Here is a 24,366-nt window from a genome sequence, read left to right as displayed (position 1 = left end):
TACTGTAAGAAGTTAACTGAATTAACGACATATTTAAATCTTAGTCTTGTTTGTTGACTGTAACCAACTTTACACGGTCACTGTGTTCTAACACAGCACCAAAAGTTTGCATGATACTGAGTGGGGTAAAAATACGCTTGCCATTGATACAGAACTGCATTTCTTTCTGTGATACCATTTCCCATTCTAAGTTTTTCTTTTCCTTTCCTTGCATGGTGGTTTATGGACTTTATTCCCACTACAGACTTGTAACATTTCAGTTTCTCATTAACATTTTTAACATTCATTTAGCTGTTTTCAGATACTACATATGGAAATTATATATTTAGATAGTTTATATATTATCATGAATTTGTGGTACTTTCTCATTTCTTATATTTATTACAGTCTATCTCTCTTGCACTATAGCATTAATAACTAAGTAATTAAACAGTGTATTTACTATGGAAAATTTAGAGAAACTGGAGGGTAATATGTTTCTTCAGTTTGTGTTTTCCTTACGCATTTTAGTCTTGTTTGCTTGTGCTATTTCTGCTTTTAATAAATTCTTCACCTGGAGGATGTTAAATGTAATACACTTAATACATTTCTTCACTAACAGGCATTTCTTTCTGTCTTCTATTATGATATCTTTATGATATCTCATTTCGGCTAAGTGCAAAGATATCAAAAATAAAAACATTTTAAACTTCATGTTTCTTTTGGTTGTTTGCTGTGAAACTGACTCTGACCACTAAATATGCAGTAAGAGGGGTAAACAGTCTTTTATTAAAAACATTAGTTTTATCAGATATCATAAAAATTATTACTAAATTCAAAACCAGTGATTGTCACAAACAAAAAGATTTAGTCCTTCCCTAAATTAGATTACCATAAATTTTTCTCTGTTGAAACTTTTCTTCTCTTTCTTTTTTCTAAAATTTGAATTCAAGCAAATATTTTTATTCAAATAATGCTGCTTGACAGTTTACAAAACAGTTATAAACCCACATTTTGCCACAATATTTTTTTCTCATCAACTTGATTTTTGACTTCTGCTTAGAGTCATCAGATCCTTCAGATTTTAAGCTTGGAATCAAGAAAATCTGTCTGACTAGTAACTATGAATTTATTAATCCTGAATTGTTGATATGAAAAGGTAAAAATTAAAATTTAATCTTGTTTTTATAAGGATTCTTACCAAAATAAATCCTTTCAAGTAATAGAATTTGAGCTAAAAGTCACTTTAATCTACTTCAGCACCTTAATCACCTGGCATCACACACTTAAATATAGGCATGCCAAAAACATACCGCCTAGTGTCGATATACTGCAAAATGATGTTTATCCGCATCAGAAGCGTCTATGACATGGATAAACTCAAGAAAAATCACAACAAAATTATTTTTATCTTATATTGTTGCTGCTTCAAAATAATAATAACAGTAATAATAATAATAAATTACAGTGTCACTAGTAGGTAAAGCCGTTTTCTTCAAGACATGGATGCCTGTGACAGAAATTATAAAAGAAACCGTTCCTCTTTAGTGGCCTCATCTTTCTTTGTGCTACCTGCTTTTAAATCTATGAATGCGCAAATAGGACATTCACAAAGGGGAAAAACTTATTTCCAACATGTGTGCAATAAAGACATCAAGTCAGCTCTGCATCTCCCTCATAGCAATTATGTATAAACTATTAGAATATGAATTGCCCTTTTTGGCTTTTATGGGCACCAAACTTTTTTTTTTCTGAGGAAGGTTAGCTCTGAGCAAACATCTGTTGCCAGTCCTCCTCTTTTGTCGCTTGAGGAAGACTGGCCTGAACTAACATCTGTGCCAGTCTTCCTCCACTTTATATGAAGGTTGCTGCCACAGCATGGCTGGTGAGTGGTGTAGGTCTGCACCCAGGATCCAAACCCACAAACCCAGGCTTCTGAAGCAGAAGGTGACAGACTTACCCACTGTGCCACAGGACTTGCTCCTGGCCACCAAACTTTTTATTCCCTATTCAGGACATGGTGCCAATGGATTGAATCTGGTTCTATTTTATTTATATATACTTTTTTAAGTAGATAAGTATGGTAAAGCTTAAAGACAAACAAATCAACTGTAATTGCATTCAAGTTGGTCGGGAGATTTCTGACTCTTCTTCCTTGGTTAGATAGCATTGATAAATCTTTTGCTGGACTGTGTGTGTTTTTGATGGACCTGTCTTAGTTTTGTCCCATTTTCTGATTCATGCCATAAGCATTTAGTTGTCTTTTTTTCTCTTCCAAAAAAAAAAATGAGATTTTTGTTTGTTTTTAAATATTCAGCACTGGCAACTTTCTCAATTGTTTTGGTTTTCTTTCTCTTTTTCTTTTTCTTTTTTTTTTTTTGAAGAAGATTAGCCCTGAGCTAACATCTGCAGCTGATCATCCTCTTTTTGCTGAGGAAGACTGGCCCTGAGCTAACATTTGTGCCCCTCTTCCTCTCCTTTATATGTGGGACGCCTGCACAGCATGGCTTGCCAAGCGGTGCCATGTCCACACCCAGGATGCAAACCGGCAAACCCCGGGCCACCGAAGCAGAACGTGCAAACTTAACTGCTGCACCACCGGGCTGGCCCCTGGTTTTCTTTAATAGTGGCTTTTTTGTTAGTTCTTTGGAGCCGTACACAAAGAAAGAAAAAGGAGAAAAATGTGCTCAAACCAAAGGAAAATAAAGATTATTATCTAATGCGTAAAAAATGTTTGAACAGGGGCCAGCACAGTAGTTAAGTGCACACGTTCCGCTTCAGCGGCCAGGATTCGCTAGTTCAGATCCCAGGTGCGGATATGGCACTGCTTGGCAAGCCATGCTGTGGTAGGCGTCCCACATACAAAGGAGAGAAAGATGGGCATGGATGTTAGCTCAGGGCCAGTCTTCCTCAGCAAAAAGAAGAGGATTGGCAGCAGATGTTAGCTCAGGGCTAATCTTCCTCAAAAAAATAAATAAATAAAATATTTGAACGGCTAAGAGTAACATTTAAAATAACTTTTGCTATACAGCACCTAGTACCTGGAAATCTAGAAAGATGGGGATTGGTATCAGTAGATGTTAGCTTGGTTTATACTGTAGTAGTAGCTAATCTAACTTACTCTTCCCTCTTTTTATCAAGTAGCACTTATTCTTTATTTTTAGATATTACTGAATTATACTCTAAATTTTTCAGTATTTTCCGTTATAAAATGTTAAAATTAGAAATTCACTTTATATTTGTTTCAAGTGAAATTCCTATACAAACTGCACAGTGTGGTCACAAGAGTCAGCTTCCACAGAGCTACTAGGCTGGGCCTTTGTACACACAGACAGTAGACATCCCTTTGTTTTGCCCCTCCTTCTCTTCTTCAGCAGTCATTCAATGACAAGCGTAAAAAGAACCTCTTTTCCCGAAAATTCCCCTTCTACAAGAACAAGGACCAGAGTGAGCAGGAAACAAGTGATGCTGACCGTAAGTATGTGGATCCAGTGGTCAACTGAAAACAGACATAGAGGGACCTACTGCCCTGCAGTTGGTTGTTACCATGGAGACAGTTTCAAGAGCTGCAACAGGTTACGAATTGTCTTAATCAGGGGCAATTTAATAGGCATAAGTTAATTTGTATACCAATCTTAACTTTTTCTGGTACCTTAGGAATTCCTAACTTAAAGTAAGCAGTATTTTTAAGCTGTATATTAAAATAGTATTATTTGATGTAAGGGTTCTTATAAGAAACACTTAGCATACTCTCAAAGATTATTTTAAAGGAAAAACATGGATACCTGAGAAGCTGCTTATTGATTTCTAGGAATAGCATTGCCAGTCTTTGATAGTAGATCTTCTGGAATAATTTCATTTTATCCTATTTCTTCATTACAGCCATGCATCAGTTAATGATGGGGATACATTTTGAGAAATGCATCTTTAGCTGATTTCTTTGTGAGAACATCATAGAGTGTACTTACACAAACCTAGATAGTATAGTCTATACACACCTGGGCTACAGGTACTAATCTTATGGGACCACCGTTGTATGTGCAGTTTGTCATTGACCAAAGCGTCGTCATGCGGTACATGGCTGTATGTAGACAATCTGAATTTTACTTTTAAAATAGCAAGAAATAGTCTCAAATTTTGCTGCTTTACCCTAATCAGCCTCTAAGATAGAACTTTCATTCTTTTTTAGGTTACATTTAGCAGCTAGCTTACCTCAAACTTTCAGAAATCTACAAAAATGCTCTAAGATATGTACACCTGTAATGGTCTTGGAACTGTCTCTTATTGTAGCACCAATTTTATGCATTACTGACAACTATTTTCTTTGATTATCTTTTTATTGCTTGCTCTCTGGGAACTACTCTCTACAGGAGATCCCTGACGACATGGGATCAAAAGGCCTGAGTAAGTTATCAAAATACTCCCAAGTTATTTTTTAACCTCCATCTACAGACCTACCTTTTTCAGATACCTTTTGAGATTCATGGTAGTGCCCTTCTGGCATGAGGAGGTATATGATTTAGACTGCTTTTAGACTTTTTATGTTAATAATATGCTTGGGATTTTTATTTCTATAATACACACCTTTTGTTTTTCTTATGCTCCATTTTTCACATGTCATTTGAAAACCTCTCTGCTCATAATTACATTTTCCTTTTTGTAATTTTTAGGGCAATTACTTTTGCTAGGGATATTTTAAATATAAAGATTTTTTTAAAAAAAATTTTAGACTACCTGCTCTCATTATTAGAATGTAGAAAATCTTCCTTGCAGTTTTATGTCCCCCCTTTTTTTGTTAAAACAAGTTAAAATTGATTCTGTTAGAAACATGGTATAATTTGAAACTGTAAAACACAATGGATCTTAAATATTAGAGAATTATGGACCTCAAGTTCAAGTAGCAGACTATGTAGGGGAAAAATTGGATATCTCTTTTTAAAGAGGTTGAAAGTTATGAAAAGAATTACAAGATTATCCTTTGTTTTATCCTTTTTTTTCCTTTCACCAGGGTGTTGTCTCTGTTTTCAGTTGTTGTATTGTTCTTGTTTAATTTTCTAGCTAGTGTTTAATCAGATAAAGCTTGCTATAGAGTCTAATATATAGGAGTAACTCAATAAATGTTGGAATGGATGAATGAAACAAGAAGTCATTTTATCAAACATTTTAAATTTTGATGTTTTCAAATTGATTAAATGTGAGATTTTACCAAATATTACTATTTTAGGTGACAGTGACTCAGAAGTGATCTTTTAGGCTGAAGTTTTTTTCTAGATAGTTCTTTCCATTTGGATTACTAAACATTTTGAAAACATTTCTTTATAATTCATTAAGGATATAACCAATGCTTGTAACTTTCTAAGATCTATATTAATAAAGATTAAATTTCAAAGAAGATTTTTTCCTGATTTATGCTAATTTTATACTGAAATTTTAATCTGAACTATAGATATTTACCTTTTTATCAACCATAATGATTAAGGTTTGTATTAGATTGAAGAGGAAGTATGCTGCTTTATATGTAATTATTTCTATTAGACACACTTTATTTTTGCATCTACCTTTTTAGGATTTGGCAAGAGCCACAAATTTACTATCACTAATGGCACCCTTTTTAAATCTCTTGCCTTTGGGAAAAAGTATCAGTAAAAATCTTCAAAACTGGAAAATATTTCCACAGATTCTTAATGCTATAGAATTTATTCTGAGAATGATAACATATTTTAGAGGTGGTATGGATCAGCAGATGGACCCACAGGTTTTTATTATCTGTTGAGTCATCAGAGATCTGTGGAAAACTCATTGAAAAAGTAACTAAATGAAGAATTTAATTCCCATATTGATAGTGTTATGATGGATGGTAATTACACCTTAACCACATCATGTTTTCATCTCTCATTTTAATTGAGGTTTGAGACTTGGGAAGAGAAACAAATGAAAAATGGTGGCTGATTACCAGACAACGGCATTTAGAAAAGGTTTTAATTTTCTAGATAGTGACTGAAGATCCCTTGAATGATAGGTTTCTGTGGTTCATCTCACAGGAACTGAAAGAATTTATTCACCTGATAACTTGATGATCAAATCAAGAAGATTTTTTTTTAATGTTGAGGAAGACAGAAAAATATAATGAAAATTCTAAAACTGGATATGGAGGTTATCGTATAAAACAGATGACTGGCAGGTGACCAGGTGCCCCTTATTATACAATAGAAAATGCTGGAAAGAGGGGTGTGTCAGGGACATTATTTTTGGCATCAGTTATAGATTCTAAAGTTCAGAATACAAAGAATAAACTAAGCAAAATCCTGTGAGATTTTAATATAAGAAAATAAATGTGACCTCATATTGGTATCCATCAAGGCTTTTTGGAATAGGAATCATGAAGGGACTGGGAACAGAAGGGTAAATCATTCCAGAGAACCAAACCTGTTGAAGAGATGTGGAATAACACTGAATATCAAGAAAGATGTACATCTGCATGTAATTTCACACAACCCATGAGAAAATAAAGTTTTTAATTGAAAAGCAGAGAGAGAAACAAAAGTGATATCCTAGAATACTTTTCATAGACATGAATTCAATGATTCTACAAAGAAGAGAATCAAATAAATTATTGATTTGCCCTGTTGAGAGTAAAGGACGCATTAGTGACAGTAAAGGAAATATTACAAATGAGAAAAATTGCCTTTCCAGACCTGATTTTGACTAATAGAACTAATTAGAGTAAAATTGAAATCTGGAAAATGCAACTAATCATCGTAGCTTGTGAAAAGCTAGAAATGGAAACCTGTGCAGCTTGTATGCTATAGAAGGCAATTTTGAAAAAGCTCAGGAAAAAAATCTGGGTAAGATTCCTTCAACAGAGACTAAAAGGAAATATAGTTCAGAAGGAGCTATATAAGGTATTCAGAAGTGAAATCATGACACAGAGTTTCAGACAAGGTTTGTACCTGTCTTTTGTGCGCAGCTCAATTTTTATAGCTTTCCATTTTGTAGAACACCTCAAAAACTTCCTCAGTTAGGCACATAGGTTTCCCATTACATATCTCTTTTCTTTCTTCTCATCTTAAAGGCTTATTTAAGCAAGCTGTGCAGAGCTCTTAAATGCCAAAACCAGACTTATTTTCATTTATATCAAGAATAAGTGTAAGAACAGTAGTATTGCTTGAGATTGACGGTGTGTAGAATTTAGGGAAAACGAAGAGAAAAGATATGATACCTTCCCAGGAAGAAATGTTTGATTAGAAAGATGAGACTGGGGCTGGCCCATGGTGCAGCAGTTAAGTTCATGCCTTCCACTTCCGCGGCCCAGGGTTCACTGGTTTGGATCCCGGGTCTGGACCTACACATCACTTGTCAAGCCATGCTGTGATGGGGATGGAAAAACGATCATGCACAATATAAGTGAAAAAAGTAAAATAGGAAACTGTACATATATTGTCTCAGATTTGGAAATAAACATATTTAGGGCTAGTTTGAATAGTGTTGCCTTAAACATTCTTGTGTATGTTTTTTGGTGAACATAGATAGGCCTTTCTTTTGGGGGAAATAGGAAAGGAATTGCTGGGTCATGGATACAGACATGTGTTCAGCTTTAGTAGGTACTTCCATGTAGTTTTCCAAAGTGGTTCTACCAATTTACCCATCCCTACCCACTCCCAGTAGTATATGAGTTACAGTTGCTACATATTCTTCTCTATGCTTAGCGTATCTGTTTTGTGTTTGTTTTTTTTCATTTTAGCCATTCTGATGGATGGTAGAGTTGTCCATTGTGGTTTTAATTTGCATTTCCCTGATAAGTAATAAACTTGAACACCTTTTTTTGTGTTTATTGGATATTTGAATATCTTCTTTGATGAAGTGCCTTAAAAAAAGATTATTTTTAATCATCAGGAAAAAAGCATTTTACCTTTCTAATAAGCTCCCAAGCATTGACGATGGCTATTCCAAGGGCCATACTTCAAGTGGCTAGATTTTATTGTGATAGAAAAGGATTCTGAAAGAACTTGAAGAATTTGATTGCTTAATAGTTGTTGGTAATCTTAGGGAACTCAAGATGGGTAGGAGAAATCTTCAGAAAAGAGATTGTAATAACTTTAACTTGTTATTATATAATGTGTCAGACATATTCAACAGTAGAAGAATAGTAAAATAAACCTCACAAGTACTCATTTACCCCCCTTCTGCAATTGTCACCTCACGGTAAATTTTGTTTCCTTTGTACTGCCACTTACTCTCCCCCTCGCTCACTCCATTGCAGTAACTAATGTTTCTTTCTTTTAGATTATCTTTTAGAGGTTGGTGACTGTAATACTAATCCTAATATTTATTTAAAAACTTTTTTTTAATGTAGCATTCCTGCTCTGGGAATGAATTTTAAGGAAATAGGACAAAAGGTAAAAAGCTATATAAATGAAGGCATTCATAATAGTTTGTTGGTGTTTGTGAAAAACAATTGAAAGCAAATTGAACTAAAATGTTTTAAATAATAGGTAGTAAGGTAAATCGTGATCTATCAGTCCAATAGAATATTATACAACAGTTTAAAATGATGGTTTTGAAGTTCATTTGGTAACATGGGAAGAAATTTTTAAATATAAACTTTTAAAAACCACCATTTTACATGTGCTTGTCATATATTATTCAATCTTATAATTTTTAATATCCCTGCTTTATTTAAAATTTGCATAATCGTGATTAAGATACTTATATCTCATCTTTGCAGGTTAGACTAAGACCCTTATTTATCACTATGACAACAACTCAACAACCGTTATCTTTATATGAAATGTTACGTTCTACCGTTCTCTGAGCTTTTCAGTAGGATTTCAGAGGCTCTCTCGGCTATATAATATAGTCCAGCAGACACTTCTCAAACTTTTCCCTTATCCTTTAAAAAAAGTATTTTCTTTGACTGACATAAGTTTAGATTTCCCTCTCTCCCAGGGAAATTTTGTTTTTTAGTTTTTATAAATAAAATTACTTTTTTTTTATTCAAAGGAGACATTTATTGAGAGAATGCCTGTGCTTATATTTACGTGAGAAGAGTGCCTGGTGTTTACTGAACAATCAAGTTATGAAATGGGGTCACTTTCGAGGAGGGCCAGGCGATTTATGACTGGGTGTATTTGCTTTATCTTTTTTGGTTTGCAAAGCAGCCATTGTCAGTCTTATCAAAGCACGGTTTCTCAGAAATATTAGTCTATTTTAAAATACACTCCCACCTTCTAGAGTTCCCTTCCATTAGACTTTTTTTTGAAGCATCTGAATCTATGACATCTAAAATGCTTTATCTGTATGATCTCAGAATTTTCTGATCATGGATTTTCATTTCAGGAACAAGAAAGAAGCTGAACTAAAAGCAAGATCCTTTATTTTTTAAAAAGACATCCCTTCATTAAAATGAGTATCCGTTTGCTCAAATAACTTGTCTCCTTTATTAGTCATTACTGCTTCATAAACTAAATTAAATGGTGCCAACTACATTTTCTCTTTTTGAGTTTTATGTACACTTGGACTAATTAGAATCACTTTGCCCTCTTTGTCATATTCTACTTGCTATTTCTAATCTAGGTTTTGTTCATAAACCATGTTGTACAAAAATGAAGTATTGTCCTTAATTGCAGGGTGTTTTTCCTTGTTAATTCATGTTTGTTTATTTCAAAAAATTAAACTCTTCAAAGAAAATCAAAAATACTTTTTAAAAATTCTCCAGGTTTGTGTGGTTTATATCTCAGCATTTTGTATTGTCACCTAGTGCTTATTTTGATAATTTGCTTTTTTTAAACTCATGACGACGTGTTTTATTTTTTTCCACTGTCCTGCAATTTCAGAGCATGTAACGTCTAATGCCAGCGACAGTGAAAGTAGTTACCGTAAGTGTCTTAAGTTACTTGTTCTTTTGTAATCTCAAGTAATGTATGAATTCTTCGGGGGTTTTTTCTCTTAGTGGTGTTTTCTAAAAACTGAAAATTATATGCTGAATGTTTTAAAATCAGGAGAGCCAAGTAAAATTCGGTACTTAAATAAAATTAGACTATATGTGCACAAGTTAATTTCCAAAATTTTAATAAAGTACTAAAATCTTTTTTACGAGCAGTGCTATTTGTGTATACAGTATATGTGTGTGTGTCTGTATCTTTTGTAAGAAGTAGATATCTAGTTAAGGAGGGGTAAACTTGTATTTTGGCATTTTCTTTAGTAATTCTGTGTTTAACATGAGCATTAAAATATTTTTCAGTAATGCTAAATTATAATTCGCTTTATTTCTTTTTTTATTCTTTGTCACCAGTACTGGTCTGGGTCAAGTTATTGTTTGTCACCAACTTTTGGTGAACGTAAGAAATGATGAAGGAAAAATTTTCAACAGTTGCTCAAATAATAATACTGATTTCTTTTTTGGTCTCTTGTCTTACATTCTTGGTATATTATTAAGTGAACTGTACAAGCATGTGAAGTTTTTAAACAGATTGGGCATGGGAGGAGGGGAGAGTATGTGAATATTATCAGTTGTAGCACCTTAAAAATTAAAATTGCTTTTCTAACTTTTTTTTTTTTTTACTGCTGTCTAATATGAAAGTAATCTTGATTACAGATGAGAATGGCTGCTCAAAAGGTCCATCCTCTTACTATCAGTCTCTAATATTTTTCATGTTGACAATATATACTTTTAACCCTCATTCATTTGATTATTTTTTCTGCATAATAGTTAGATTTTCTTTCTTTGGTGTGAAAATGTAATTTCTTGTATTCTAGCATTTTATTAACTTATAATCAGAACTCACCATAGAGTAGTTGAGTAGCTTTCTAGACTAAAAAGAGGCAATGAAAGTATATACTGTCTGTCTCACCATTTGCATGGATTATTAAGTCTGGCGTATTCAAAATGCATGTTTTTGCTAATATGTAAACCTTGTTTTACATACAGAACTTTAAAAAGCAGCTTATAAATATATATTTTATACATTATGACAAACTTGAAAACAATAAAATACACTTTTAAAGCAGGAAATAAATATTTTTGCTAATACATGAATTTCAAAGATCTACAGCTACATACATGTCATATAAACCAATGACGAATTTAGTGAAAAGATTGTTATAGAATCTCAATAATCAAGGAGAAAATCTTTCTTCCTAGTTTATTGTCTACACATTTCTGCGTGTGTGTGTGTGTGTACACAAGTGTGTGTGTGTACGAACTCCTAAAATTAACTCTTTTTTAGTTCTTTTCATTGAGTCAAGGTATAATTTGTAGACTTTTTATTTAGGATATTCTTAAGCTCTACACCTTTAATTTAATCTTAGAGGATTTAATTGAACTTCTAAAGAGCTTTCAAGATCAAAACAAAATATATTTTATCTCCTTTACTATCTCTGTGACTCATTTTATTGGAAGGGAAGGATTTAGTTTTCTCTAAAGCTTTTTTTGGCTCACTTCAAATGTTACTTTTTTAAAATTGAATAAATGAATTATTAGAATAATCAGTGAATTTTTTAATGAGTGAAATAGAAATAAATATATATATGTATACTCTGTTAAATATTATACCTCATGGGACCAAAAAAGCAGCATATTCTTAATGGTGGTAAATTAATCTGCATATATGTAGAACTGCTCAATAAAGTATTAATCTTTAGATTCAGTAGTTCTTAATTCTAAATAAAAAATCACAAAGGAAGATTTTAATTAGACCTACTGATAATCTGTAAAACACAGAATAAGAGAAAAATATTTATTAAATAGCACATATATTTTGTTTTTACATTTATTGAACTTATCTTTATGACTTTATAATTTGCCACCTTTTTTTTTTTTTTTACTAAATCTTGCCATAAATAATTTATGAAGTACCTTTTTCTACATCTTTGCTATTTTCTCAGGAAAGTCTTAGTAATTTATATGTTATGTATAAAGAATTAAATTAGCATTAGTTATCTTTATAGATTTTCTCATCTGTGTCTTAACTTTCTAACAGGTGGTCAAGAAGAGTATGTCTTATCTTATGAACCAGTGAATCAACAAGAAGGTTTGTGAAACTTGTTGATATTTTACAATCTTCTAGAAAAATATACATCTTATTTTGGAAAATAGGACTAACTCATACCTCAAAAAGAAGTGTTATATTAGAATTTTACTATATTTTTATTTTTTACTATATGTATATATGTAGAATTTACTATATGTATTTTATGAAACATGGTTTCGCGTACAGTATATTAGAATCTAGTCATTTTATATCAGTGATTTTTTTCCCTAAGCAGCTTCTTTACAGTGTTCATACCATCACTCTCCTTCCAATGACCCTTGTTCAAAATCTTGGAAGCATCTTTGATGTTAATCGTTCCTCATCTTCCTTATCCAGTCAGTTTCTAGGCCTTATTTATTCTTCTATCATGTCTTTCTTATTTATAACCTCCTTTTCATCCCTCCTACCACAATGTTAATTCTGAGTCTCACTGCCAGTCTCTGCTTCCGGCATGATCCCTTACAGTTCACTGCAGACACTTCTGTTAGAGCATCTTTCTAGATTACTGCTGTGATTATGTCACTTCTTATACCCCGTTTCTTTTTTGCCTTTCTTTGATCTGCTTCCCTATAATTTCCACTGCAAAAATGACCAGTAAACACTGTACTGTGTTTTTTCATTTGCAGTGCAATGATGTTAGCAACATGTAGAAACATCTGCTAAAATGCTGAATTTAACATAGTTGAATTATGAAGTGTATGACTTCCAACAAAAGATTACTTAAGTTTAAGATCTTATTAAAGGTTTATAAACTAGCAAGTAAGGCATCATTGGTGAAGAAAGAAAAAAAAGAAATTCTTCATAACAATTCAGGAAACTGTGTGCTCCAGTGAAATAAAATAATTAATGTTTGTTGAGTATTTTTCCATTTAACATGCAGTTTATCTTTTTAGTTAATTATACTCGACCAGTGATCATATTGGGACCTATGAAAGACAGGATAAATGATGACTTGATCTCAGAATTTCCCGACAAATTTGGATCATGTGTTCCTCGTGAGTAACCCACAGAAAAATTCTTAATTATTCTAACATTTTGTCACTGTGTATGGTAAAAGTAAACATTACCATTTTTTAATGGTTTATACTGTTACTTTATCAGTATTCTTCCAGTTGGCATTATCGTCCCCTTTCAAATTTAAATTAATCTCTGTTGTGTTGAATTTTACAAAACAATTATTTAAGTAGAAAATGGATTTGTTATGTTAATATTTACGTTCTGTTCTATTAAAGATACAACTAGACCAAAACGAGATTATGAGGTAGATGGAAGAGACTATCATTTTGTGACTTCAAGAGAGCAGATGGAAAAAGATATCCAGGAACATAAATTCATTGAAGCTGGCCAGTATAACAACCATCTGTATGGGACAAGTGTTCAGTCTGTGCGAGAAGTAGCAGAAAAGGTAAGCATGAAAGTGATCCTAGAGTATAGTTTCTAATCAGATATGCCCTTGAAAGTATGAAAGAATGTTGGGATAGAAACTTTGAATAAATATTTTTGACACAATATAGGATAGATGTTGCAGCATAATTACTTAAACATTATGAATTCATTCAACTAAATATTTAGTTTTGAATGGCTTAGAAATATATATACAAGATAAAGTAGATAAAGAAGATTGACAAAGAAAATAAGAATACAAATCTCTCTAAGAGATTTATTATTTATTTATTATTTTAAAGTCCTATACATTTGCTAGAGGTAGACCTGGTGTTTAGCCCTAGCTTTCCAACATCTAGCATAATTAAGGAGCTAACAACAGCATTGTCCATTAATAAAAATGAACCAGATATTCAAGAGTAAGTATAATTGCTTCTTGTACTGAGACTAGACAGAAATTTTTCCTGAATAGCTATTTAATAAAAGACACTGTAAAAAATACTCAACAACACTGTAACAGCAACAGAGTTTCTGAAAGCATCCTTCACAGTAGTCTAAGGATATATTGACACTGAATTAGAGCAGTTTTATGGTGAAGCCAAAACAACGTACCCCAGATGTGCTGCTGTGCTCAAGTCACTTTTGGGCCTACAAAATAAACACCACCAAATTATCATATATCATCAAAACTAGTAGTTTAGGACTCAGTCGTGAAATGCCATTAAACATGAAGCAGTAATTCAGCATCTCAGTTTTCCATCTGTAAATGCTACTTTTTCTATAAGAGGTTTGGTTCATTGTGATTAGTTTTAAAAATTGAAAAAATGGAAATATCCAATGATGGCAAGAATTTGGGAAAATAGAAAATCTTAGATATTGTTAGTGGGGATATAGATTCTTTTTTATAGAACATCTTTTGAGAACAGTTTGGCAATGCCTAATAAATGCACATACCCTGTGACTCAGAAATTTTACTTCTTTGTATCTAAGTAGAGATTCACTCACAAAGACGGTTAACTTCCTAGAAAAATATAATTTACCAAAACTGACCTGTTAGAAATGGGAACATTTCTTTAGGAGAAATAGAGCAAGTTATCAAGGAACTACCCCACAAAAAGTACCAGGCCCAGATGGCTTCACAGGGGAATTTTACCAAATCTTTAGAGATTAAATTGTCCTCAGCTCCATAAACTGTTCAAGAGCATCCTTTCTATGAAGCAAGTGCAATGTTGATATCTAAACTTGATGAAGACAGGAAAAATCATAGACCAATATCACTTACAAATATTACTGCAAAAGTGTTAAATATTTTAGTAAACAGAATCCAGTACCACATTGTAAAAATGATACACCATGACCAAATGGGATTAAAGAAACTTAACGTCAACTCGATGTTAGGAAAGCCATTAATGTAATCTACCACATTAACACATCTAAAGAGAAAAATCATATCCAGAGATGCTGAAAATGCTTTTGGTAGAATTCAATACCTTTCCTGGGGTGGAAAAATAATATAAACATAAAAGGTTTATAATATATATAAATGTAAAATATTTATAAATATTCACATAAATATTTATAAATATTCAAAAATATAGAGATTGGTGTTATTTTTAAAAAAGAAAAGAAGAGAGAGATTGGGATGAGTGGATGGATGAATGAATGAATAGGTATTCTTAGTTTTAAATCCTTAATGGGAGGGGCCAGCCCCGTGGCAGAGTGGTTAAGTTTACGTGCTCCGCTTTGGTGACCTAGGGTTTCACCGGTTCGGATCCTGGGCACGGACGTGGCATCACTCATTAGGCCACGTTAAGGTGGTGTCCTACATAGCACAACTAGAAGGACCCACAACTAAAATATACAACTATGTACTTGAAGGGGATTTGGGGAGAAAAAGCAGAAAGAAAAAAAGATTGGCAACAGTTGTTAGCTCAGGTGCCAATCTTTATTAAAAAAAAAAATCAATGGGAGAAACACAAGGCAAATACATCATGATGAGGAACAAGACAAGAATATCTGTTACCTCCACTACTGTCTAACATGGTTCTCAAGGTATTAATGCAAATTAATGTTTGCATTATTAGTGCAATTAGTGTTATTAGACAAGAGAAATCAATTAGAGGTGTAAGAATTGGAGAAGTAAAACTAACTGTTTTCAGATAATATAGTATACCTGGGAAACTATACAAAATCTATTGTAAAATTTACTTTGTAAAATAAATTATAAATTCATTATAAAATTAAAGACTTAGAAAAATGAAAGGCATAAAATAGAAAACTAGAGTAAGGTAGCAGTATATAAAATTAATATGCAGAAATTAATAGCTTTCATTTGAATGAATAGCATTCAAAAAAGGCTTTCATTTACATGAACAGTAACCAGTTAGAAGATAATGATAGATAAAACTCTATTTGTAAGAAATAGAATATAAAATACTTAGTGAACTTAATAAGAAATATGCACACTTATGTCAGGAAATCTGTAAAACACTGCTGAAAGACAGAATATTAGACTTGAACAACTGGAAATAATCCCTTGTTCTCAGTGACAACTCAACATTGTAAAGCTGTTAGTTCTCTCTAAGCTAATTTATATATGAACACAATCCCAAAAATACCACCAGCTTTTTAACGGCTAGACAAGCAAATTGAAGGTCATACGAGAAGCAAGGACAACACAGAAAGAAAAGCTACAAGGGATTCTGGCCCTACCAGATACTCAAGCATACTATAAAGTCTTCTTAACTGAAACAGTCGGTACTGGCACTAGAGTACACAAACAGACCAGTAAAATAGAAAAGAGAATCCAGGAAAGACCCAAATACATATGAAAATATAATATCTGATAAAGGTGTAATCTCAAATCACTGGGACTTTTCATAAATAGTGCTGGGACAACTGGAAAAAAGATAAATTAGAACCATACTTCACACCATACACAAAAATTGGTGGAAGAAAATATTACCTGGCATAGGGAAGATTTTTCAACCATGAATCAAAATTCAGGTGCAATAGAAGACTGGTAAGTTTTACCACATAAAAGCAAAAAGACTTGCTTGGCCAAAAAACTTTTTCGAAACTATTGGAAAACGCTATTTACCAAGGTCAAAAAACAACTGACAGAGAAAAAATTTGCAAGCGAAGGGCCAATATTCCCAATACACGAAGAAATCTTAAAAATTAAGGAAATAGGGCCAAAAAGTCTAGTAGAAAAATAGAAGATATGAATACACAATTCACACAAAAGTAAGATACAAACATGATGAATCAGGGGCCGGCCCCATGGCCAAGTGGTTAAGTTCACACTCTCCGCTTCAGCAGCCCAGGGTTTCCCTGCTTCGGATCCTGGGCACGGACATGGCACCACTTATCAGCCCATGCTGAGGCGGTGTCCCACGTGCCACAACCAGAGGACCTACAATTAGAATATACAGCTATGCACTGGGGGGCTTTGGGGAGAAGGAGAAGAAGGAAAAAAAAAAAAGATTGGCAACAGATGTTAGCTCAGGTGCCAGTCTTTTAAAAAAAAAGAAATCAGCAGCTAATGAGCTGGGTTACCTACAGCAGAAGAGAGGGGAACGGAGGGGAGATTGGGAATGAGGTCAAAGGAACGGAGGGAGGCGTTTCTCCACATATACCTTTTTGTATAATTTTGACTTTTGGAACTATGTTAGCATTTTATGTATTCAAAAAAATAAAATCAACAAGGGAAGATGAAGGAAAAGCAAAATGAGTATACAAACCGAAACTAAATTAATCTATATTTCCAATAAATCACTGTATTGAAGAGGGGAAAGGAGGGAAGAAGTCTTAATCTCAGTAGTCCTTGAACACAGGCTAAAGACAAAAAGAGCTACAAACAAATATTAAACTCTAATTAGGAGGTTTGTTTTTCAGTGTGGTGTGGGCTAACAATTCTGAAACCACCTTAATGTGTAGTCTAGAGTTGGGCAAATAAATTAATATATTGACAATAATGGGAGCCAGGTTTCTTACTGTCAGAGAAGGGATTTTAGAAATATAGAAAGGGGAGAGAGTAGAATAAACTCTGTAAGAATTGGATTGGAATGACAGATATAAATATAAACCCATGCATCTTAATATAGATAGATGTAGAAATGAGATGTGTGTATATATACATGTCTATATTTTCCTGCTGTGTCCACAAAGAAGGCCTAAAAAGGATGATTCCTCAATGAACAATGAGAATATCTAATGCCTAGATCTTGGCTTCTAAATACCGTTCTCCATTAAAAAGATCCAGAACTCCTTGGTGAAATGGCTGGTTCAGGGCTGGGACTGGGAAAGTACAAGATGAGTCTAGAACATTTTGCCCTGCCAGAAAGATAAGGACGTGCTTAAAGAATGATGGCGATATGGCAAAAAGACACAGAAGCCAACCTTTAGGGCCCCTTGGTGTCCAAGTCTGAGATAATTTGAATATTAAAATAAATAACGATAACTGATTATAACAGAATAAAATAATCCCAGAGTCGGTAGTGGTATAAATAAATATATGGATACTTAAATATATGGGTAGAAGGAAAGCCTTGCCTTACACTAGAGTGTCTACTAATAAAGACAGAAAGAATGATGAAATTAGGAGATCTCTTTTGACAACCACCATGGTAATAATTATTTCAGGCAAGAGTCATCAGTGTATACTAAAATTGAGTGAATTAATTAATATCTGATGAGAAACAGGATATTTACATAGTCTCAATATACCCTCCCCCAAGATACTTACCAGTTACAAAGGGAAAAATAGTAATCTTACAGTGGAGAGACCTGGTATACAAAACCTTAAACAAGTGATCCAAATTAACATCACTAGTGAGCCAGCCCGACGGTCTAGTGGTTAAAGTTGCGCGCTCTTCCACTTTGGCGGCCTGGTTTGTTTCCAGGTTGTGGAACCAAACCACCCATCTGGCAGTTGTCGTGCCGTGGCAGCAGCTCCCACAGAAGGACTGGAAGGACTTAGAACTGGGATCTACAACCATGCTGGGGCTTGGAGGAGAAAATTTTCAAGAAGCAGATTGGCAACAGATGTTAGCTCAGGGCAAATCTTAAAAAAAAAAAATTAACATCATTAATAATGGGACAGATAGGAATCATATGCCTCCTGATATGATGGACTGAAAAGGATACAACATCACTGCTGTGGTATTCCTGCCAAAAATGTGTAGCCTGCGTCTGATGGGAAACATCAGGCAAACCCAGGTTGAGGCATACTCTATGGAAAACATGTTCTGTGCTCTTCAAAAATATCAAGATCCTCAAAGACAAAGACTAGAGAACCGTGCCAGATTCAGAGACTAAAGAGACAACTAAATGGGATGTCTCATCCCGGATTGGATCCGGGACCAAGAAATTTTCTTTTCTTTTGCAGTAAAGGATATTAGATGGCCACCTGAAATTATACTGTGGTTATGTAGGAGATGTCATTGTTTTTAGGAAATGGGGGTGAAAAAGTGTTATGCCAGCGATTTTCTCTCAAGCTATTATGAACATATAGAGAGAGCGATAAAATAAAGCAAACATGATAGAATATTAATGTTTCAGTGTAAATTTTAATTTCTGAGCAATCAGGTAAAATGTTAATATCTGATAAAAGTAGATGGTGGGTATATGTGTGTCTGCTATTTTCTTTTCTATATGTTTGAAGTATTTATACAATATTAAATTTTTTATTTTAAATATTCCTACTAAATTGAAGTTATCATTCACTGAAGTGGGCTCAAGTCCTTAGGTTACAAAATCCATTGTAGGGGAATATCTAATTTAAAATGTTGTAATAAAATGTTTGATTTTATAACTTTATATAATCTGTTTTTTATAAAATCTGTTTGATTTCATAATTTATTATAAATACAACCTTATTTAACATGGAATTGCTTGTCTTTATTAAAAAACCTAAATGGCCTTTGTCAGTGAATTTAAGCATGTCAGAAAAGTGTCTCAGATCTAGAACTGGATCCAAATGGCAGTTTGTGATAAGAGTTTTTGCTAGTCCCCAGTAAAATAAGAAATAGGATAGAGTAGTGGTAGTGAGGTTTTACAAATTTAAATGTATTCAATTTTAAAGATTCTCCTTTATTCTAGGCTCTTTGCCTTCTTGTTGATCATATATTCTTTTATGAATTGATGGTTATGGTAAGATGGTAGCTTGGGGTGTTTGTTTTTTTTAATGCCCTTTTTCAGCAAAATAAAAGATAGGAACCCCATACTGGTTGCCGTTAGGAGACGTTATTGGTCAGTGGAAACTAGGAGTGAGGGAACTGTATTTTCCTTCCTTTTTAAATGTAATGTCTGAGAATGGAAAGTTAATTATTCATAGTCATTATGCATTGTCTTCATTTCCTTTCCCCTCTGAAATTTGCTAACAAAAATTACGTATTGCTTAAAGTGAACAGGATCCAAACATATCAAAATCCAGATTTTGTACTTGTAGGAAATGTACCTCTGATGTAATTGAAAATACTTGGTTCACTTGTTTTTCTTCTTTATTCCCTCTATTTTAGGGCAAACACTGTATCCTTGATGTGTCTGGAAATGCCATAAAGAGATTACAGATTGCACAACTTTACCCAATCTCCATTTTTATTAAACCCAAATCCATGGAAAATATCATGTAAGTGTAAATGCCTAAAGCACAGCCTCTAAGTACAAATCCAGTCTCTATCACTTATTAGAGTAATTTACTTACCCTTTCAGCATCTCAGTTCCTTTCTCTGTAAAATGGAGATTATAGTGGTATCCCCACCTCAGTTGTTGTGAGGATTAAATATGCACTCTGTGATATTAACTGCTGTCATCATCATCATCAACAATAATATACTGAAGTAGGAGGTACTGTGGATTTGAATTGTAAGGTTAAATAGTCACATGTGGCAAGTACCTACTAAATAGAACAGTGCAGTTCTGGGTAACCAGTCAGAGAATAAAATAATGTATAACTGTTTACCTAATAGAGGGCAAAAAATAGGACTTAAATAAAAACTAAAAGAAAGAGCAAATAGAAATATTGAATAGGTGGTGCAAAAAGTATACAGATAGTAAGATGGTATGAATGAACCCAGAATTTTCATTAATTAAATGCTAGACTAAATGGTCCAATTAAAAGACAAAATCGTCAGGATGGATGAAGGAAAAATAAACCACTATATATTACTCTTGTAGAAGAGGAAAAAAATCTTTTCCTTCTGCTCTTCTAGGTTCTCAGCTCGGCCTCTGTAACAAAAGACAAGTTAACAAGAGAAAAGCATACAAATTTACTTAATTTAAGTCTTATGTAACACAGGAGCCTTCATAAGGAAATGAAGACCCGAAGAAACAGTTAAACCTGAGCATTTTATACTGAGTTTGTTGAAGAGTGGAAAGTCATGGGAAAATGTGATTGGACTGAAGGATATGAGCCAAGAGTAGTAAACTAGGGGAAACTAACAAGGCCTCTTTGTTCAGATTCCTCCTGGCATCCCTACATCTTCGGAGATAAGGGTCTCCTTTCTTCCAGGTGTAGAGAAGTGACCTCTCATGTGGGGATCTCATGACCTGCTTCAGGTGAAGGTCGCAGAGTCCTTCCTATACCTGCCATTTTTAAATTCATTCAGCTTAAAATATTCAGTATGCCAAGGTGCCATGTTTGGGGGGTAGTGTGTTAGGAAACCCATCAGTTATATGTTGCTTTCATAAGACATACCTTAAATAGTAGGCTAGAGAAAGGCTGAAAGTAAGACAACAGAAAAAAGACAGACTGTCCAAACATTAACTGAAAGTAAGCTGGTTTATATTACTGTCAAAGTATACTTTAAGGCAAGAAGTATTAGTGGAGAGGGACAGTCCATAAAAATAAAAGGTTCGCTCCATCAGGAAGATATATTCATACATTTGTTTGTACTTAATAGCACAATCTCAAAATACATAAATTCTATTTATAAATTGACAACTATACAGGAAAAAAAAAAATAATTCCACAGTTGTAACTTAAGACATCAGTCAGCAAGTAATAGAAAAAGAAAACAAAAAATCAGTAAAGCTATGGAACAACACAGATTAAAAACTTTGCCTGACAGACATATGTAGAACACTGTGCTCAACATCGTAAACTTGACACATTGATTTCAAGTGCGTATAGGACAGTTACCAAAACTAATCATATGCTAAGCCATAAGTTTCAAATGATTGAAAACAAATATTCTCTGACTATGATGAAATTAAAACAGAAATCAATAATAAAAAGATCACTAGAAAATCCCCATACATTTGTGAATTAAGTGTTATTCTTCTGAATAGGTCAAAGAAGAAATCACAGCATAAATTAGTAAATGTTTTGAACTAAATAGTAATGAAATTGTCAAGTAAATAAATTTGGAAGTTATCGTCCATCCCCTCGCATGTAAATAAATAAATAAATAAATAAATTTGGAGGATATAGTAGCCTTAGTGATGAAAAACCCACAGCCTTAAATATTAGGAAAGAATGTTAGAAGTCAAATAGGAAATAAATGTTGAAAATCTAAGATTTTGAGAAATTAGAAAAAGAGCAGTCAAATTCAAAGAAGAAATAGAAAACAAGTATATGGTTGAGAGGATTAACAAAGCCAAAAATGTTTTCTTTGAAAATGCTATAAACTGTTAATAAGAAAGATCAAGAAAAGAAAATAAAGAAGGCATAAATAATATAAGGAATGAAAGTGGGAATATTACTCCACATCCAGTATACATTAAAAAGGTTAACACAGGCAACCCAATAGAAAAATGAGCAAAGGGCTTGGACGCTTCACAAAAGATGATATTCAAATAGTCAGTAAACATATGAGATGGTCTTCAATTAATCATGAAAATGCAAGTTAAAACCAAAATGTCATATGCTACCACCAACACACCACAATAGCTAAAATGAAAAAGACAGAAAATATCAAATGTTGACAAGGATGTGGAGCAACTGAAACTCATATAACACTGATAGGAGTGTAAATTGGTACATCCACGTTGGTAAACTGTTTGTAGTATCTCCTAAAGCTAAACGTACACATAGCTCAGGACTCAGAAGTCTCATTCCTAGATATACACTCAACAGAAATGCTTCCATATGTTACCAAACTGCACTAGATTGCTGACAGAAGTGCTATTCAGAATAACCAGAAACTATCCAAACGCTCATCAGAGAATACATAAATAAATTACAACATATTCACACAGTGAAATATTCTGCAGTAATGAGAATGAGCAATCTCCAACCATGCACAAAAGTAGTGGAAGAATCTCACAAACGTAGTTTGAATAAAAAAAAAAATCCAGACCTAAAAATGTATGTACTCCATGATTCTGTTTATATACTTTCTGATTTCAAATGATTCCAAATGTAATCACTGCTTAGAGAAGTCAGAGGTTACTCTCTGAGAGTAGAGTTGGTTGGTGACTAGAGTGAGCACACCCAGATTCTAGGGCACTGCTGTAATGTTCTGTATCTTGATCTAGGTACTAGATACACAGGTAAGTGTAAGTAAGTGAAAATTCATTAAGTTGTACATTTATGATATTCCTCTTCTATGTTTGAAAGTTATACTTCAAAAAAAATCTTAAAAAAGAAATAGAAAAGGAAAAAAAGAAATAAAAAATCTAGTTCTGTACCTGTTGAAGAACTTGGACTCTGCCATGAAAAGCCTTTCCACAAACAAAACACTAGGCCAAGAGGATTTATACAAATTCTTCAGCTAATTTTGTGGGCATTAATTTAGTACCAAAACCTGACAAAGACTTCACAAGAAATGAAAATGACAAGCCAGTCTTAACATGAATATAGATGCAAAAATCCTTACCAAAATATGAGCAAATTGAATCGAACAATTAATTTTTTTAATAAAGTAAAATATAACAACCAAGTTGGGTTTGTTTAAGGAATGAAGGCTATTTTAACATTTAAAAATTAATCAGTGGTGTAGCTATAGAGAAGATGGAGTAGGAAGCACCAGGAATACATCTCCCAACCTAGACGATAATTGGACTTGCAGAATCTGATGTAACTTTTTTGGAATTCAGGAGTCTATCAAAGGCTTGCAGCTTCTAGGGGAAGGTTTGAATGGTTAATTTTGGTTAATTTCAGCTCTCAGCGTGGTAGCAGCTACCCATCTCCCCACCTTCAGACCTATAGCAGGCAGCCATGCACACGTTCCTTGAGCAGCTTGCACAAAGCTTGTGGAAATCAAAGTGGGCAGTAAGGACCCTGTCCTCCAAATATTGGGGATCTGTGCTTGTGGGAACCAAAGTGGTCAATAAGGACCCTGTCCTCCAAATATTGGGGATCTGTGCTCTGATAGCGGATTGATGTTTCTGATTGTAGAGCTGCAGACACAGAGGTAGGGAGCCATTGTTGCAAATCCCACTGCCATTGTTGCAAGCCCCTACCCCTTGGGCTGAAGGGACTTCCATGGAGTTAAGGGACTAGTGCCTTTTTTCCCCCACTTTACTTTTCCTTTTTCCCCATTTTGGAGCCAGACTTGCACATTCACATATATGGGGGAATTTAGAAAGTCACTACACATACCCAGGGAAAGGCATAGGCTCAGAAAAGACCTGAGAAGACCTTAAATGTATATACCTCATGCTTATCCCTGACATGGAAGTATCCTACAGCAATTTTTTTTAAAAAGCAAACCCTAGGAAGAGGGAGAATTTTATCTCCAGCATTATCATATTATAGGATTCCAGTGTCCAGTTTTCAACAGAAATTCACAAGGCATACAAAGAAACAAAGTATGGTCTATTCAAAGGAAAAAATGCATCAACAGAAACTATCCCTAAAAAAGACCTAATGGCAGATATACTAGACAAAGACTTTAAGACAGCTGTGTTAAAGATTCTCAGTGAACTCAAGGGAGATGTGAAGAAAGTCAAGAAAATGATGTGTAAACAAATTGGGAATATCAGTAGATAGAAAACCTAAGAAGTAGTTCTGGAGCTGAAAAGTACAATA

General features: G+C 33.7%; 1 protein-coding gene across 7 annotated transcripts in view; it reads left to right on the top strand.

Annotated features, from left to right (window-relative positions):
- DLG1 (discs large MAGUK scaffold protein 1) overlaps positions 1 to 24,366 on the top strand; it is a 256,224-nt gene that overhangs the window by 221,792 nt on the left and 10,066 nt on the right. For 3 of the 7 annotated variants that reach the window (XM_046658374.1, XM_046658369.1, XM_046658370.1), the window contains 6 exons: positions 3,354 to 3,453; positions 9,813 to 9,854; positions 11,958 to 12,008; positions 12,902 to 13,003; positions 13,241 to 13,413; positions 19,913 to 20,022. In XM_046658374.1, the coding sequence (XP_046514330.1) occupies positions 3,354 to 3,453; positions 9,813 to 9,854; positions 11,958 to 12,008; positions 12,902 to 13,003; positions 13,241 to 13,413; positions 19,913 to 20,022 (578 nt within the window). Of the gene's footprint in view, positions 1 to 3,353; positions 3,454 to 4,349; positions 4,384 to 9,812; positions 9,855 to 11,957; positions 12,009 to 12,901; positions 13,004 to 13,240; positions 13,414 to 19,912; positions 20,023 to 24,366 lie in introns of all 7 variants that reach the window. The other 4 variants (XM_046658376.1, XM_046658372.1, XM_046658375.1 and 1 more) reach the window with 2 other exon arrangements.

This window comes from Equus quagga, chromosome 4 (genome assembly GCF_021613505.1).
Source record: "Equus quagga isolate Etosha38 chromosome 4, UCLA_HA_Equagga_1.0, whole genome shotgun sequence".
In the NCBI taxonomy this organism is placed as follows: domain Eukaryota; kingdom Metazoa; phylum Chordata; class Mammalia; order Perissodactyla; family Equidae; genus Equus; species Equus quagga.
The sequence above is the reverse complement of the archived record's forward strand: the minus strand, read 5'-3'. Positions and strand labels throughout refer to the sequence as shown.